Raw genomic sequence first — 18,585 nt, 5'->3', positions numbered from 1 at the left:
TCCTGCATTCATAACGGCACAAGCTGCGAACAATTCACTTCCAATAGGCTGCAGGTGTCCTGGTCACGACCCCACTGCAGGACTTTCAGTGTAAAACTACCTTGACTGCTGTTCCATGCTTTCAGTTAATCTTTGAAAGCGCCACAGCACTACTGCACTCTCTAAGAAAGCCTTCGCTCTTCTTCTGGAGCCATGTGTCCACACGTGCTGTTTTCGGCATCATGACGGCTGTTGGTGCAGCGCATGCTTCCCCTGCATGTGCTGTGTGGTGATCATTGCTGCTGCTGGCAGGTCCGATGCCTCCTCATGCGTCGTTTTCGTTCTTTCACCAAAAGCGTGAGCTGTTCAATACTTTTATTTGCACCAGCCTTTGCAACAGAGAAGCAAGCAGCAGTAGCAGAGCATTCACTCAAAATGGCGGAAAACACTCTTGGGTCCCTGGTGTGAAATTGGGAGGCAGGATTTCCCACATGTTGCAAAACTCCAGTGGCACGCAAGTATTCAGTTTTTTATTAATTTTTTTGCTGTGGCCCAGGTTCACTGATGCGGGACGAAAAACCGTTTTCTGCCAGAAAAAGAAAGTAGAAAAGTACCAAACTGGTCGCACTCCACTGCAAGGTATTGATGTAAGACTATCGATAGTACTATCGATACTATTGATAGTGGTATCAATAATACTTTCGAACTGTCTCAGCTACCTTTTAAACTGAATTGTCCCTCTTTTGCGTCTCAATTTCAAGTGGTAGTCATTTTATTTTAGCTCTAGCAAGCTCTCATAACCCCGACAGTTATTTTTAAAATTGGTTAACTTGCATACAGCTCGACTTGTAGAAGAAAAACGCACAGTGCATGTGCCATGCTTTCATGAGCCACATTAATTAATGTTTGTTCTTCTTGCGTTCTCTTGCTGCATTCTTCGTCATGCCATCGAGTGCCTTCGTTAAAACGTGATACATAAATAAATATATTATATTTATTTACATAAATATATATATTTACATAAATAAACATATTTATGTAGAACTGCCTCCTGTGGTCTGTGATTGATTGCTTATATTTTTAACTAGCTGGAGTATGAAGATGTCCTTCTTATCTGTTGTTCCATTGGAAATACTTCTGAGGTTTCAGCAATAAACCACTGCTACGCTTTCAACCTCACCACCGACTAAATGCATGATAAGCATCACCATACATTTGGAAAGAGATATGACCGCGCATCTGCTTGCAAGTATGCTGCAGTAAGGGTGTGACAGTTCAAAAATAAAGATCGCACAGCTAAAAATCGTGCAACAATATTTTCCCGTTATGCATCGCGCCATACATATATACTTGTAAAGAACAATTTCCGTGCCATTCGTATGCCGCAGCCGCCAACTCTGCACGTAGCGAGCCAAAAATTCACCCCGATGCCCTTAGTCTTTAATGCCACGACTAATGGGTAAACCCAATTTCCTTTAAGTGTTCTCTATCACGATTTTGTCAAATCTTTTCCAAAAAATGAACCTGAATGAATGACACCCTGTTGAACTAAATTCGTGGTAAAGATGTTACAAGATTCTTCCTTCTTCGCACCTCACTTGCTTCGAGGTGCTTGCTTATTTGGCATTGGACGTGTAGCCGACAGCCAGACTATGGACGATCAATGACAGACAGACGAACGAAGACACTGAACTTTTATAACACTTGAAAAACTCTACACAAACAAATATACACAGAAACAACAGGGGCTCCACACTCAACTACCAAATCGGGCACAAATTAACGCTCGTTCTCGGCACTTTTACCTCAGCAACCTCGGACTGTCTCAGAGGGTTCGCTCCTTTCCTCGGTTGCTATCGCCACCCTGTGGGTTCGCGCACTCCTTCCGGGGGCGTTGTCCTCCTTGCTTTTGCTGGTCCGCCCAGAGACCGGACAATTTCTAGCAATGTGACCTACTCCGTGACATTCCAAGCAGCCGCTCCGTTTTCTCTGGTTGTTCACATCGCGCTCCTGCGTGCACTCGAGCGCTGTCACCGGTTGTCGCACAGTTGCACCTGTATACCTTTCGCATCTTGAAATGTGTCGAGCTCGCCGGCTAGCTCATTAGGTGCGAGCCACTACTTACCCTCACTCAGCCGAATGTACTCTAGTCCTTCGGTGCTGAGGCTAGCTTTCATGCGGTCGGCTATTACTGCAGAAACAATTTCTTCCTTCGTTTCCACCTTTCTGAAGTGGAGGTAATAGTCAAAGTATGTGCGCCTACGGGAGGCGAACTCCATCCAAGTCTCGTCTTTCCTCTTGAGCGCCTTTTAAATGCGCTCCAGGTACTGTGCCGGGGTCAGCTTCAGCTCATTCAGTACTGCGGCCTTGACCGCGTCATAGCTGTTGCGTTCCTCGGCTCCTAGCCCCTGCAGGAGGTACCTCACCCGTTAGGTCAGCGCTGGCATGATTCTCATCAGCTGGACAGATCATTTCGGATAGAAGAAGCAGGCTGAAGGGCAAGAAAGTTGACATGCTCATGTTGCTTCACCAGAATGCTTGGCTGACGCATGATAATTAAGTGGACCTAACTGTTCAGTTGTAGCGGACAGGAAGCCGCTATGCGTTTTCGAAATTGCACTGCACAAACATTTACTGCATTTTATGGTTTGGAAATAAAAAATCAGCAAATAAATTTTTTGGTATGGTGTTATGGTTTACGTTTGAGTATAATGTAATGATGAACTTACTCCGAGACTTTTTCTGCAAAATTAAATATTTTATCAGTCTACAGTATGTCTATTAAATGCTTGAACTGAGTATTGCTGACAGTCAATTGTCGCAAATGTGCTGCGGTGGCACGAGGGTTATGGTACTTGGCTGCTGACTAAAAAGACGTGGGTTCAATTCCGGCCACTGCCGCTCTATTTCCGATGGAGGCGAAAGGATAGAGGCCTGTGTACTGTGCACCGCCAGTGCACGTTAAAGAACCACAGCTGGTCGACATCATTTGGAGAACTGCATAACGCACCCCTCATAGCCCGAGTCTCAGTGGTGAGCGGCAGGACTGACAGATGGCGCCACATGCGCAAGCAGCCGCAACGCAAAAGGGACGGGAACGCGTAGGGGACGCCGATACGCAGAAGACGTGCGTCCCGGTGCTGCGATGTAATAAACCCAGTTATGTTCAAGGCCGCCTTGTCCTTACTGCTCGGACAAGACATGGCGGCAGCGGTGGTGGTGCACGGCTCCAAAATGGTGAAGAACGGTGCATGAGACTGCAAAGTGGTCGCGTAAAGAAAATGCATCACAGCAGTCACCACAGAGCTAATCCTAACGTGACAATATTGATGAGAACGCTAAGGTAACGCCGGATCCCGCCCATTCAACGACAGCTGTACCAGTGTCGGAGTCTCAGCAGCTTCCACTAAATCCATTTGTGGTAGAACTACAACGGAAACTTGATTTCCGACGACCTGAGGACTGGAAGTGTTAGTTCACAAAATGGGAGCGGTACCGTACCATCTCAGGTTTAAAGAAGCAGATGCCGAAACACAGGTCAACACGCTGATCTATGCCATGGGTCAAGAAGCTTCGTTGAGACCTACGGACACTCAGAAGCAAGACTACAACGCCGTCACCTGCGCGTTCCCAAAACACTTTGTGCCTCGCACGAATGTGATATATGAAAGGGCCAAGTTCAACCAACGAAAGCAGGAAGCTCAAGAAACCGCCGACACATCTGCCACGGATTTGTACAAGCTGGCTGAACATGTGAGTACGGCAGCTTGAAAGAAGAGCTCATTCGCGATCATCTGGTGGTTGGACTGATCGACATAAACCTCAGCGAGAAGTTGCAACTAAATGCAGAAGGGTCATTCCATGCCGAACGTCTCAGGCGTTGCGCTTGACCATCTCCAATTTGTTGAAAAAAATTCATGGAAACTTATTGTAATGTGCGTAATGAAAGCCTGAAATATTTTTGCCGAAAAAAATTTATTCGTGAGGTGAGGGCAGTTTTAATATTTAGAAAAGGCGAGAAACCAGGCACTGCTCAATTATTAACAACAAGTTCAAATTTTTTAGGAAATACTTCAAAAATTTTTCATTGACATTTGCACAGGTTCTGCCTTTTGATATAATTCAGAGCGTGCAGCTTTACATGGCGTAAATATTAAAAAAAAATGAAAAAGTATCAAAATGTACCATTTTTGTCGTTTTTTCTTTTAAATATCAACTTGCGCTCCGAAATTCGGAAATTGCCGCTTTGTTCCTCTAGATTTCTAGTACCTATAATAAATGTTACAGGTGATAAAACTGCATACGCAGAAGTAAAAAAATATACTAAAGTTCCAAAAAGTGTGTTTTGAGCCAAAAACACTCGTTAATTTCACCCTGAGGTGGTCCAAGTAGAAATACAAGCAATAGCCGCTTACGTAGAACGATTTATTGCCTTTCATTTCTGAAATTTTTATTCAGGTTATTTTTGTTTAAAGCGAGAAAAGAATTTTTGAAGTTAAGCTCTCGGGCTGCAAGTTGCGTCGTCTCTTAACGCCTCTTCACTGCAGAGCACGACGCTGCCGACGCTTTAGCCCCGCGGAATCTATAGTTCTTGTTTTTAAGTTAGGTTTGCACTGCAGGCAAGCATGAGAACATTGAGTAGTCGAACAAGTATTCGTAGGAAAAAATTTTCTTATTGTTGCTAGGGCAGCACATGCCCAAGTGATAGTTGTTCGATGTGGTTCTGTCGCAGTCAATCATTCTTGTCGGCGCCCTGACAGACGTAATCACCAGCATATGAAAATGAATATGAAAATGACCCGAGCGATCCGATGTTGAAACAATCCTGACCCTTGTGGCCGTACAACGCTCATACCAGTTGTTTCCGATGTGATGTGTTTGGTGTAATTGATTTAATCAGTGAAATTTCTGCATTAATACTCCAGCGACAATTGCAAACGAGCCACTATGCTGGCAAAGCACCTTCATGCGAGCGAAGCACCTATGTGCGAGCGGGCCGCGTTCACCGCCAGAGCGTCTCGCGTTACTCGCCGCACCGGTGTGCACTTCGCACCTTCACGTGCAGGCCCTCTGAGGCGTGTGCTCTCCGCAATCTTTTTGGATATAAATAAAGCACTTGTGATACGCCTGCCATGCCAGCTGGTTATCCCTTCTCGTGGTGCATGCGACACAGCACGCACCCTTGTTTTTCTTCTTTTGGAACTTCGAAAGCAAAAACGATCCCGTTTACTGCATACCAGCTGCCGAATGTCGCGCGATATCTTCTTTAGCTCCAGCCCTAAAAATGCACGACAGTGAACAGCAGCAAATCTGGCCATAAGTGTCACGCCATGCCAGGTGCCGTGCTCTGCGGTGAAGAGGCGTTAAGAGACAACGTAATTTGTGGCTCGAGAGCTCAACTTCAAAAGTTCTTTTCTCGCCATAAACAAAATTACCTAGATAAAAATTTCAGAAATGAAAGGCAATAAACCATTCTACATTACCGGCTATTGCTTGAATTTTTACTTGGACCACCTCAGCATGAAATTAATGAGTGTTTTTACCTCAAAATGCACTTTTTGCAACTTTAGTATTTTTTTTTAACTTCAGTGTGCGCAGTTTCATCACCTGTAATATTTATCACAGGTACGAGACATCTATAGGAACCAAATGGCTATTTCCGAATTTCCGAGAGCAAGTTGATATTTAAAACAAAAAACGACAAATATGGTACATTGTCATACTTTTTTTCGATGTTTAAAAAAATATTTATGCCGTGTAAAACTGCACGCTCCGAATTAGATCCAAAGGCAGAATCTGTGCAAATGTCAATGAAAAATTTTTGAAGTGTTTTGAGAAAATTTGAACTTGTTATTAATTATTGAGCAGTGCCTGGTTTCTTGCCTTTTCTAAATATTCAAACTTCCCTCACTTTACGAATAAATTTTTTTCGACAAAAATATTTCAGGTTTTCATTACGCACACTACGATAAGTTTCCATGAATATTTTTGAAGAAATTGGAGATGGTCGAGCGCAACATCTGCGACGTTTGGCATGGAATGACCCAGAACTGACCCTGGAGACGGCAATATTGACAGCGCGCAACTCTGAGACGGTCAAACTTCAGCAGAAAGAATTGCGACCGCAAAGTCAGATAGACATCGCAGTCGTAGAAGTAGTCCGTGGTTCCGTACATTGTTTATTGTTTATTGTAATACCCACAGCGCCACAAGTGGCATTACAGTGGGGGGGAATAACACATCATACAAACGAAAAGAAAGGTAAAATCTAAGGGACGCCCGTTAAGTGGCAGTCCAAATCAACGAGACACAACCGGCAATTGCAAGTGGTGCGGCTCAGGTACGCGTCCGCACTACCGCGCCAACTGTCCAGCTACTCATAAAACGTGCTGAAAGTGCGGCAAAAAGGGACATTCTGCATCTGTGTGCTTGTCCACAAAGACAACGGGCCCGAAGAAAATCCACCAAGCCACCCTTGAAGAGGTACACTTGGGAGAAGTCACACACACAGCAGGTTCCGAAACATGGACCATCAAAGCGACAGTGAACGGCCAACTTGTACTTTTCAAAATGGATACAGGGGCCGATGTGACGGCTATTCCTCTTAATGCCTATAAGAAAGCGCATATGGGATCTTTGCAGTGACCAACCAAAAAACTTTTGGGATTTGGCCGAGTCAAGATTTCCACTGCGGGACAGCTTGAGGCAACCATATAGTGGAATGGACAGTGCACCCAACAACAAGCGTTTGTGATAGACAACTTACACAGGGGACTTCTGGGAACACCGACAATCAAGTCCCTGAGTGCTCTGCAAAACCTTCTGAAAGTCACAGAGCCAAAAGACTTCCTGGCTAAGTACCCAAAGCTAACCTCAGGCCTATCCATACCGAGTACAATATAACGCTGCAACGTGGCGCAAAGCCTTACGCCAAAACCTACCCGAGGAGGGTACCTCTCCCAATGCTACCAAGTGTTAAACGAGAATTGGAATGCATAGAGACCCTCAGAGTGATTGAAAAGAGAGACCACGCCACAGAATGGTGTGCACCAATGGTGGTGGACAGAAAGAAGGGTGGAGAGCTGAGCATCTGTGTCGACTACAGTGGTCTCAACAGCTGCATCCTCAGGGAAAGATGGATGCCTACTGTTGACGAGTGCCTGGCAAAACTCGCTGGAGACCAGTGGTTCAGCAAGCTAGACGTAAAAGCAGGCTACTGGCAAGCTCCACTAGCACACGACTTGCAGAAGTACACCACCTTCCTGTGATTGCCTTTCGGCACAGAGAGAGATGCTAAGAGTGCTGAAGGGTCTGGAGGGTCAAGCCTGTCTTCAGGGTGACATAATCGTGTGTGGAAGAACGCAGGAACTGCACGACTTGCACTTACATAAAGTACGGCAACGTCTTCAAGATGCTGGTATGACTCTGAACAAAGAGAAGTGCGAGTTCAGCAAACAAGAAATCAAGTTCTTAGGACATGTCGTCACGGCTGATGGCATACGGGTTGATCCTGAAAAAGTCAGAGCTCTAATTGGATTGCCACCACCCACCGATGTTACAGAAGTGAGGTCATATCTTGGAATGGTCAACCACCTTGGCAAGTTTCTTCCTAAGCTATCAAAACCGCTTCGGGATCTGCTTCATTATGACGCCGACTGGTATTGAGGCAAGGGACAGCAAGAGAGTTTTGATGCCATTAAAACAGCCCTTACGACAACACCAACACTGGCACACTACAATCCCCACAGCCGCTTACGGTGTCAGCTGACGCTTCTTATGGCCTAGGGACGGTCCTCCTACAAGAGATGTGGGGAAGACTCCTACCTGTCACATATGCCTCCCGGTCCCTCTCCGAAACCGAACAGCGCAGATTGAAAAAGAGGCCCTGGCAACCCTGGAGGTCTTGTCACGCAGACCATTAGCAGACAGGGACTCCAGCCATCCAAGAAGACTCGATGCAGCGGTCCTAGAGTACGAATTACTCACGATGGAACTACTTCCGGCAACCGCCAACATGCTTGAAAGGATCAAGACAGCGCAGGACCAGGACCCCACGATAGCTAGAGTCAAAAGCTACTGTTCGACGTCCTGGCCTAAAGGAGTGTTACTGCCACATCCAATACAGCAGTACGTCACTGTTCCTCACGAACTTGCATGTGTGCGGGACCTTCTCCTCAAGGGAAACCGCATAGTTATAACCACCGAATTTGCAAAGTGAAGTGCTTGAACGCCTGCACACTGGCCACCAAGGCATAAAGATGTGCTCGTGCCACCCAATCTGTGTGGTGGCCTAGCATTGGCCAACACATTCAAAACTATGTCTCCCGTTGGCCAGGGTGCCAAGAGTATCAAAAACCTGGTGTTGAATCACTACTCGACACTCCGCTGCTCAATTACATGGATCTTCTCAATGAAAAGGATAGAACTGCTTTGAGTTGAAGGAGCTGAAAAGGACAATACTCACGACGTCACGCAAGCAATCAAGATCTTTTCTAGGTTTGGGGCACCTGCTCTCATCCGATTGTATAATGGACCCCAATTTACCTCTGCTGAATTCAAGTTATTTACTCGAGAAGGGGGAATACAGCACATCACAAGCAGCCCGTACTATCCCCAAAGCAATGCAGCAGCCGAGAGAACCGTACAAACTACAAAACGGCTGCTCGAGAAATCGCCCAACATCAACAAAGTGCTGTTAGCTCACCGTGATGCGCCAGCTCGTGAAGGTTACTCTCCGGCTGAGCTACTCATGGGGCGCCGAGTGAGAACTGACGTGCCAACTGTGTCAACAGAGTTCTGACTGCGTTGGAACACTCGCCTTTGCCGGAATGGAAACCAGGTGTACAGGGGAAAGCAACGCATCGATTACGACCGCCGGCACAGGGTTTGTGAAAGATAATGCCTGCTGCCGAGCACAGCAGTCCGCATCCTCTACGGCGCGGCGGCTAAAGGGACTGTGATTGCTCCGGCTCCCTCTCCGTGTTCTTATGTGGTACAAACCACAAGCAGGATAACTCGTCGCACCAGCAGTCACCTCCAGCCTCTGCAACCGCAGCCAGGGACAGTCACGACAAGAAGTGGATGCGTCGTGAAATCTCCAAATCGCCTGGACCTGTAGCTCAACAAATCTCGTAAAGAAGGGAGGGTGTGGTGAGCGGCAAGACTGACAGATGGCGCCACATGCGCGAGCAACCGCCACGCGCAAGGGACGGGAACGCGTAGGGGACGCCAATACGCAGAAGACGTGCGTCCCGGTGCTGCGATGTAATAAACCTAGTTATGTTTAAGCCCACCTTGTCCTTACTGCTCAAACACGACATTCTCTTTAAGGCATTAAGCCTCATAAAACCGTCAAACCAGCAAGGTATCACAAATGTTTTGGCAATATCCTTAGGCAACGGATGCAGAATATCGATGGTTTCACTATCGACAGTCTTACTGTCGATAGTCTCACTGTCGACGGTCTCAATATGAATAGTCTCACTATCGATAGTACTATCGATAGTACTATCGATAGTACTATGAATAGTCCATCGATATAGTAGCACTATCGATAGTTTTTTGACACTATCGATAACTTAATTTGCATCACCACTGCAAGGTGCTGTGTTGAATTTGACCAATCTAGAGATCCTTTTATGACCAAAAATTGGCATGATACCAACTTTAAAATCTAATATTTCAGTAACAGGTTCTTCAGAATCTGTAGATTTCGAAAATTAAGAAGGATATTTCAGAAAACTGACCTTTTTGCAATTATTCGGCCTTAAAGAGCAGAGTCTCCTTTTAATGTGAGCTACAATGGCATCCCCAAGAAGTTGGAATCGATAAGCTTTTACTGTAGCATGTAGATATCACCAGCCAACACACTGCTGGTTCACACAAGATAATCCAATCAAGAGACAGGAAAATTTTAAATGCAATTTCCTCAGCAAAACTTGGAGGCCTTCTTAACCACACTGTTAAGGGAAAAAAATAAGACAGCATTTAGAAGTTGGCCCACCCCAGATAATGAATTATATGGGTGGATTAATGGGTGACTAAGATGGATCAGTGGGTACTGTAAATTTGTGGTGATTAATTGGTGGATTAAGGTGTAGAGTGGGTAAGGTTAGTATAATCCCACATAATAATCCAACAAAAGATACTGGAACACTGTAGTCCTCAGATTTTCAAATTTGGCGGTTCTAATGATGTCACTACCCACTCGACCAATCAGGGAATTTTGTTACATAGAGGCCTGGTGGTTTTTGCAAGATGACAGCCTAAATGCTGTATCTGTGAGCCAAGGCAGGGGCATAACAGCACGTCAACCAGCACCAGAATTTCGCTGAGGCAAAACCACTGAAGTCCACCCTACATGAGTCCAATAAATTCGGCTCGGTTTACTTGCCACATATCTGGGACCAGAAAAAAAAGCTCGCCCCAGTTATGCTCAACTGTCATCCCTCAGCAACTCACAGATAGCTTGGACACTCCCAATGCTGTCGTCGGTGGCGTCGGAAGCAGGAGAGTCGGTGTCCACGTCTCCGGCAAGCATCGCCTCCAGCTGCTCCACAATGCTCTGGAACGTGGGCCGCGCAGCGGGTTCCACCTGCACCACCAACAGACAAGCAGGACACCATGGAACTGCGCTTTGCCACCAAACAACACAGGTTGCCACACAAGTCAGCGTTGCACCAAACACTGCACTTATGGCCCTGTCTGGTCCGCAAAGTAGCCAGCATACTCACACTCATGGGCTGCTGCTTCTTGTTAAGGCCTTACCGTGCCTCCCACCGGTATGGATGCATTGCAAGAATGGAAATACGGTTTGAAGCGAAGAAAATGGCTCTAGGATGAAAACCTATAGTCTCGAATGTGGTGAGAGGACACAGCAACAGCATTCAAGTGGCATGAAAATGGCAGTGGTACAATGTCTGATGGACTAAAGGGCAACAAAAAGGTTGCTACAGTTAAACCTGGATGTAAGGTCTAACTAGGTAGCGAATTCCTTGATATTTCCAAGTTCCTCAATTCCATTGAAGAGCCAACTCCATGTAACAAAGGTGTGAAGAGTCATAAAAAGAACCATTTCATGCAACCACCCTGCCGCTCAGGGCCAAATGCGACGCGCATAAACGAGCAGCTCGGTTTATTTTTCTGTCTTGTATTTCTGAGCACCTTCGTTCCTCATGTAAGGTGATGGACTAGATTGTCGAGCCGTGCAGTGACGCCACCCTGCAGCCAAAGAAGGTGGCATTGGCTGGATAATGCGTGCAGCAGAAGTAAGTTTGCAGCCACGGGAGCCTTCTCTACATGCCTGCTGCGAGAATATTTGTCTTGTCTTTCTGCTGAGCACAGGATGCATCGTGTGGGTTGTTGTCAGGGGAACAGTGTCAGAAGTGCGACAAAACTCAAAAGCTACATTTCTTGCAAGGAATGACAGCCAACTTGGGCAACATAGAAGACGGAACAGGAACTTGAAGGGATGAAGAATGACAGGATGAGCACAGAACTTCAAACTGAGTTTTACTTCATAGAAGTCACATTTATACATTCGCCCTAATCACACCTGAAAACTAACAGACAACCATCCCAAAACACTGGCAGGCTGGTGTGTGTGGCATAGATTTCCATCTGAACTATGAGGTATTGCTGATGTACAAGCCAAATTTTTTCTTTCTACAGTAAGTTTCTCTGCTAAGCTGCGACATAAACTTTTTCAAAATTCTCGTTCTGTGGAACCGAGGCATGCAAGTACGGCAGTGGCAACAATAGTCAGCCAGTTGACCACCACTGCCAATAAGCCTACTCCGGCGTTTATGCAATATCAAATATGTACTACGTAGTATTTGCCACAGGACAGGGGTACGGTAAACAACCCCCCTTTTGCACAGGGTGACCCTGTGTACATGACTGATGCTGCATTCCACCTTCTGTCTTCCCTGCACCATACTGCACATGCCATCAAGTTTTTGGGTACTGTAAAGATTTCCAGGACGTCACCTTTCAGAGTCACTTTGAGACGATGGGAAATTTGGTGGTAGCACAGAATTGTAACGGGTCTCAGGCATTGCAGTTGTTCACTGCGGCGGTATGCCTCTGGCTTCACTGGCATGGCCTTCTCTCACCGAGGTGATCATCTCACAGGGAAATATACTGCACTGTGGAGTCTTTGCAGCTGGAAACGCATGCTATAAATATAGTAGTTTTATTTACCCTTCCCGTACACGTGGCAGGGATGCACACTAGACAACAGGACTTGGCAGCACTTATCAAGAGCAGCATGCAGGCTCTTTCTTGCTGTACCTTTTTAACAAGCTTGGAATGAGTGACTTAAAATATCTTTTTTTGAGCAAGGCTGTGCTGGCAACTGATAGGTGAAGCTCAGCCCGAGGGCGGTCTCGGTAAACATTTCAAGAACCCGGTTCACCGCTGTCGCATGCCTTCATGCGAGACCCTTTTCAAGAAAATAGCATAATCATCTATATACATAAAAACCTCAGATGAATAGGCTGTGTCAACGCACTCAGCAATTCACCTGTCACAATGCACATGCCACGTTTTTGAATGAAATTTTTTTTTTCCTTCAAAATTAGCTATGGTTTAAGCAGTCATACATGCTTAAACCACATGCATTCCGCTGCAGCACACTGTCGCGTTCCTCTCTTAAAAGCGAAGCTTAAAGGGGCCATAACAGCCTATTTTCACGCATACCCTGCTTATCGCCTTTAATTCTTAACAGCTTAAATTACAATTCGCTCGAATTTTCAGTTGATTCTGTGCGGTAAATATTTTTTAAACGAGTTTCTTTTGCGAACTGCTTGCTGGTCTGGCAACCTCTGATCGCTGACGTCACGGCTGTTGAGGTGCTTGCATGCACACCGCAGACGGCGGTCGCTCGAAAAGTTTTTTATTTTAGCCAAGCGAAATAAAATGCATTTTCCGTGTTCTCTTTTGGGAAGCCTTCAACTTAGTACGCGAGCTGAGTGATCCTTGGGAAAGCGGACTTGCTCGTGGCGCCCACTTTCCGATTATTGAGGAAACGGAAATCGATGGACCACTGCTTTATTATTTACGCTTAGAAGCATGCTGTTCGTATGTTATGAGTGTGGTCTCTTTTGAGCAGTCAAGTGCTCCCGTATGTGAAAAGAGGCACGTGCCGTGCATGCCGTGCGTGCCGTGCATGCGCGGCGTTTTGTAGCTAGCTACCAAGTTCTTGTCCGCTATTTATTGCTCAATAATTAAACTCAAATTATCAAAAGGTGCACTACCTTGAGGCACGAAAGGAGCAGAGAAAAGTGCCAAGTGCGACGACTTCCACGCGCTGCATGTACGCGTTTGTAAGTCGAACATACATTCCCTTCGGCTCCTAGAACCCTTTCGCAGGAACCAAGCTGGTTGCAAAACCCTACGTGACTCGAATGCTTTCACTGTCCGCACCGATGAATAGTCGCCGCCGTCTAAATGAGTGCTTCGAAATAGTAGTAAAGCATTTTGCTGTGCGTGTGCATTGTGCCCCAGGAGTGCGATGATTACGACAACTGAAGCCCCGCGCTGAGGTTGTTTACATGGCTGTGCGCAAACAGTACTGCTCGTTTGCGTGGCATAAAACGCCAGGAGGGTTATCCTTATCTTAAATATTACATACTCTTGCTCACAAATTGCACTTTCACTCATTTACACACCATGATAGTAACACTGCAATAAGCGCCAATGATGCTATATCACCTGCTTGGGAAACGCTTCGCGTAGGATACCGGCGCTTTCCGCTAATTGTATCTGCTTTCTCTTATGTCACCAAAATTTAATTTTAGATCGGTTTAGCTAAAAATACGTTCGGACATTGAATTAATGAAAACAACCAGATCTGTTGTCCACAGTCGACGCCGCTGGTTGCTGCCGGCTGCCTTCTACACATGCTATGCAGACCGGGTCCATATATCGGCACTTCCCCCTTATTGTACTCGCATCCTGCGATGTAGGCAGTCGTTGCTTAGAGGGCACTGTAGCCAAAACTACACTCGACAGCTATTTGCAGGCGCTAAAACTTGCGAATTCGTTTTCCGCAATCACCGAAATCGCACGCACGAATCCTGCGTACTCACTAGGCCTTGTCACGAAAGGGGCCGGCGGTCCACCGTCACCCGAAATTCAAGAATATGGCAAAAAAGTTCCTCACTGATTAGTAACAAAGTGTGACGATATGATATGTAGCCGCTTGTTTCGCTTTTTTCGATACGGATAAGGTACACAAGCGCAGTTTTTCCGGCCGTTGCCTCACCGGGCGTGAAGCTTTCACTCGGTTGCACAAGCCCAGGCAACGGCCGTTTTCTGCCCATGTCGCTTGCCTGGTCGATCGGTTCTATGCGCAGGTATTGAATGAAAGCACACCTTCGCTAGTGCACGCACATCGCGTATGTCGCCGTGGCTAGCATGAGGTCCATTAAGTTTTAAAATTCTTAAGTTTATAGAATGTCATACCAAATAGTCCCCTATCACTCTCTTCTGGTTCCCACTAAGCTGACTCTTCAACATTACGACGATGCGCGATCGTTGATCGTGCTCGCGTCGCCGTCGGCCTAGCGTGTCAGACCAGTGCGTCGATCAGCGACGGCATTTGCGTACCGATCAGCCCACCGACCGTCGATCGCCGTCGCATCGGCCTATAGTGTGACCGGAGCCTACCTATACCGATGAAAAACTGTGTTACTGTTATTATCGCTTTTGCGGTACCAGTCATTCATATATGGGGGACGACTGCTACATCGATCGCCCGCGAAAGTACAGGGGGGAATGAGACCTCGCTTCGCATATTGCAGCAAAGAGAGCAGACGACGTTCCTCCGTGCATGGGCTTGTGATGTCACGGGAGCTTTCAATATGGTGGTTGCTGCCGGTGGGAGGAGTCTCCCGGTCTCAATTTCGATCGTATTTTTTAGAAAATACAGCGCCTCCAGGGCAGCCAAATCTCGGAAATTGAATCATAAGCTCTTGCATTAGTTACTGAAGCAAAAAACTGCAATATGAAGAACGACCCTGTCATGGCGCCTTTAAGCGTCCTCCAACTGTTTTGGTTTGGATAAGGGACAGCTGCATCTCGGCATCAGCCAACACTTTTTTGAGCTCAAGCTCCTTCATCGAAGCAGCGGCTTGCTTCTTTTCCTGTTCATTCCTCAATGCCCTGTCTTTTCTCTCTCCTCTTTCCACCGTGCGCTCGCCCCACGGACCATTTGTAGCGTCCTCTAGGTCAGCTGTACACTGGAAACTGCTCCAGACGACAACATGGCATCAAAGACGATTCGTTGGGCAGCAAGAGATTGTTTCTTCCGATTCTGAGCCACAGATGACACCTTAAAGGGCATCCAGCCGATCTGTGCTCCTGTCAGTTTTTCAAAGCTGCTAGCCTCGAGGCCAACGAGCATACTTGCTGGCAGGGCCACATAGCCTGATCAGCTTCTTCTCCAATCAATTGCAACAGTTAGACACCTTTCCCCAAGCTTGGGGATCGGCGCGCAAGCGTGATCCAGAGATGACGATCCCCTCATCAGCTCGAACTTCACCAGCAGCCTTTCCATCATCTTTTTGACACAACTCTTCATGAAAGTGGCGCAGTCCCTTTTGAATCCAAGGATAGTCAAATCTCAAAAGTTTAGGGGCCTTTCAGAGCACAATCTTTGCACCAAAGCAAAGGTCAATCTTGGGCGCAGCAATGTTCGCAGGATCGTCCATGTCGACTTTTATCAACTTCAACCATCATGTCTTCGGTCACTAACAATGATCGCAGAAGGGTTTCCAAAGCTGTACCAAGATATGGAAGCATAGGCAGCCCCACTGCGATAGCAAGCATAAAGGTCAGCTTTGCAGACAACAGAGGGTCACGAATGGCTGTTTTGACCGTGCCGAAAATGGTTAGTCGCTTGCTGTCGTGTCGACACAATTCAACGTACACCTTTAGAAACAGGAGGACCTCACTAGCCCTCAAAATTACACAATCATTTTCAAGCCAACGCACAGATCAAAGCTTCGAACGGTAAGCATTGATGCTGGTGATGTTGGGCGGGTATGCATTTGAAGATGTTGTACGGTCGTCCATAGACTAGTCTAGAGCGCTTTAACTCCATTGCCGTCTGCACTCCGCAGCACGCAGAGTGATGTCTAACGGCAGCACCTGGTTTGAGACAGCGCATGTCTGATGCTCAGACAACAACACTCAAAGATGTGCAATCTCGAACCAGGCACTACCACTAGACATCACTCTGCGCAGACGGCGCAGAGTTCGAGCCCTCTGGACAGGTCTGTGGACATAGCCTGCTGAAGCCCCAGTTTTGAACGTGCCAATCACCACAGGCAGGTCACACTTTCCTACTTCAAGAATTCGACAGCCACCATTGCAGTCACACAGTTCTTGCTGGATCTCACGAAGAAATTCCAGGTTTACGGTATGCCCCTCTATTGATATCTGAAGGATTTCAATGGATTAACTTGTGACAGTCCATCTGTGGCACTTTTAAATGGGGACACCAAATCTTCAGCTCGTGTGTGCCCAAGAAAGCATGGCGACACGTAGCACTTTTTCACACTCTGCTCCGCATCCGATCAAAAATGAACTAACATGTCCATTTGCCCTTTTCGTGCAACATGAGAATGGAGGAAAGTCTAGCATGAAAAAGCCAAAAGCCATCTAGTATGACAAATCTTACAACAGAAGCGCGGATGAAAGAACGGCTGCTGTCCATGTTTTAAATGCAAAAACACAATTTACCAGCACAGCTAGTCAAAAGCCATATGCAAAGCACAAACACACCCATGACTAGGTGAGCTCGTCATAACTGAAAAAATGGCAATCGCTCGTGAGGAGCTGAGGTAGTCAAAAGCTATAAAGGGGTTAATGTAGCACGTGGTTAATAAAATCAAATTGGAAATCGATGGGTCTTGCTTTGCATGAGTGCAAAAAAAGACGACACAATGACAGCTCGTCCTGTCGAGTCCTCTGTCTTTTTTGCGCATAACCTTTGATGGCATTACTAGCACTACTGAAATACTGAGCATTCATGCATGCTTGAACAAGCGCTGGCCCCGCTTTTTCTCGAGATTTTGAATTTTCCTAAAAAAAACTGATCCATGTGATTATGTCCCATGTCTTGGAGAAGTTCAACAACATGGCAGACTCATCTAGCCCCCACTGTTCGGTATCTCTGCAACGCTTATCGCGGAGAGATGAACGCATAAATAAGTTCATTCACACAATACAGCAAAGCTTTAATCACACGGTTTTTAACACGATGGCGTTAAGGACCTCGTGTCACAGAAATTCCGGCATCACCATCGGTGTTGTTGGCCGTGAGCGAAAAATCCCCAGAGAAGCAACGTAGGAGGAAGGTGGGCCTCCTAGGCCACGTGACTTTGCGGCGTTACCACAACCTGCCCACCATGGCAGATAAATTAATGGTTGGTCGCTCAGGAATAACAACCTGCGTCGCGCAAGGCCCACCGGTGGAAGCTCCTGCCATTGCAGGGCAGTGGCTTAATCGCAGCACCACAATGCCTGAAGTGGAATGAGGGCACCCAGGTATCTATGAACATGAAGTAGAGAATGACCAATTCTGCATAAATGGGAACTAACCCATTACATCATACCCTTAGGCCGGAGCTTAAGTGTTCCCTCCTATTTTCATGTCTTTTAAGAAAGTGCTCAAATTCTTCCCCTGGCATTTTCTGCACTTCTGTGGAATCGAGCCACCCCTCCTCCACCAGTGGCCACCATCTTGAATTTAATGATCGGTCGTCGGACTGAGCAAGAGCCCACTCCACCATGTGCCCAGTTCTGGATTTTTCGTGCCCATTCCCCAAATATTTTGCGATTATCTTCTAACATTTAGGTGGCAGATCCTCCCAACAGTGAGGAACAGACCTGGCAGCAGGCAAGGGCCAGGCGCAGAAAGGCGGGTGGGCAGTCGTCGGGGCAGAGGCGGCGCAGGGCCAGCCGGTCCACACCAAAGTCAGCCGTGCGAGGCAGCACATCTGGGTCCGCCTCCAGACGCACGATCATCTCGCACAGGATGATGCCGTACGAGAAGACGTCTGCCCGCTGGTCATACCTGCGTGGCCATGCCTCCTTCAGGACCACACCGCAAACGAGCCTGGCAATTACGTCACTGCCATTGCTTCCCAACATCCCGTAGGAAGTAGGCTAAGACAAACTTTTTTTTTAACACCATCAGCTTTGCACCATTCTGTTACATTTTCAAACTTAATATGCTACAAAATGCATATTCTAGAATTATTTTTGTCTCCATTAACTGACTTGTTTGCAAATTTTTGTGTTCACCTAAATTTTAACAAAGTATTCTGCCTGACATATCCTGAATATTCTTTTCTTTTTCCTCTCTCTCTTAAATTCTTGAACAGAATTCCTCGAGCTATGTTCTGGTATCCAACAATTAATCAAAATGTTTGCGTTCACAGTTAAGAGAAGACTGATTTTTGGAAAAAATTTTGTTTTTAAGTTTCCGTTGTTTTGGATTGCTGGTTGAATGAATATTCTCACCAAGTTTGGTTGTTATCTGAGCAGTAGAAAATTAATTCTTTTCACAAAGCCATCCATGAACGCGCTTCTCAAGGC

At 46.5% G+C, this 18,585-nt stretch overlaps 1 protein-coding gene across 6 annotated transcripts in view; it reads right to left on the bottom strand.

Annotated features, from left to right (window-relative positions):
* Positions 1-18,585, bottom strand: part of cdi (serine/threonine kinase) — a 126,345-nt gene that overhangs the window by 17,015 nt on the left and 90,745 nt on the right. For 4 of the 6 annotated variants that reach the window (XM_077642948.1, XM_077642950.1, XM_077642952.1 and 1 more), the window contains 2 exons: positions 17,875-18,061; positions 10,441-10,573 (listed from right to left, as the gene is read on the bottom strand). In XM_077642948.1, the coding sequence (XP_077499074.1) occupies positions 10,441-10,573; positions 17,875-18,061 (320 nt within the window). The remainder of the gene's footprint in view (positions 1-10,440; positions 10,574-17,874; positions 18,062-18,585) is intronic. The other 2 variants (XM_077642946.1, XM_077642949.1) reach the window with 1 other exon arrangement.

The sequence above is a fragment of the Amblyomma americanum genome, chromosome 11 (genome assembly GCF_052857255.1).
Source record: "Amblyomma americanum isolate KBUSLIRL-KWMA chromosome 11, ASM5285725v1, whole genome shotgun sequence".
In the NCBI taxonomy this organism is placed as follows: Eukaryota; Metazoa; Arthropoda; class Arachnida; order Ixodida; family Ixodidae; genus Amblyomma; species Amblyomma americanum.
The sequence above is the reverse complement of the archived record's forward strand: the minus strand, read 5'-3'. Positions and strand labels throughout refer to the sequence as shown.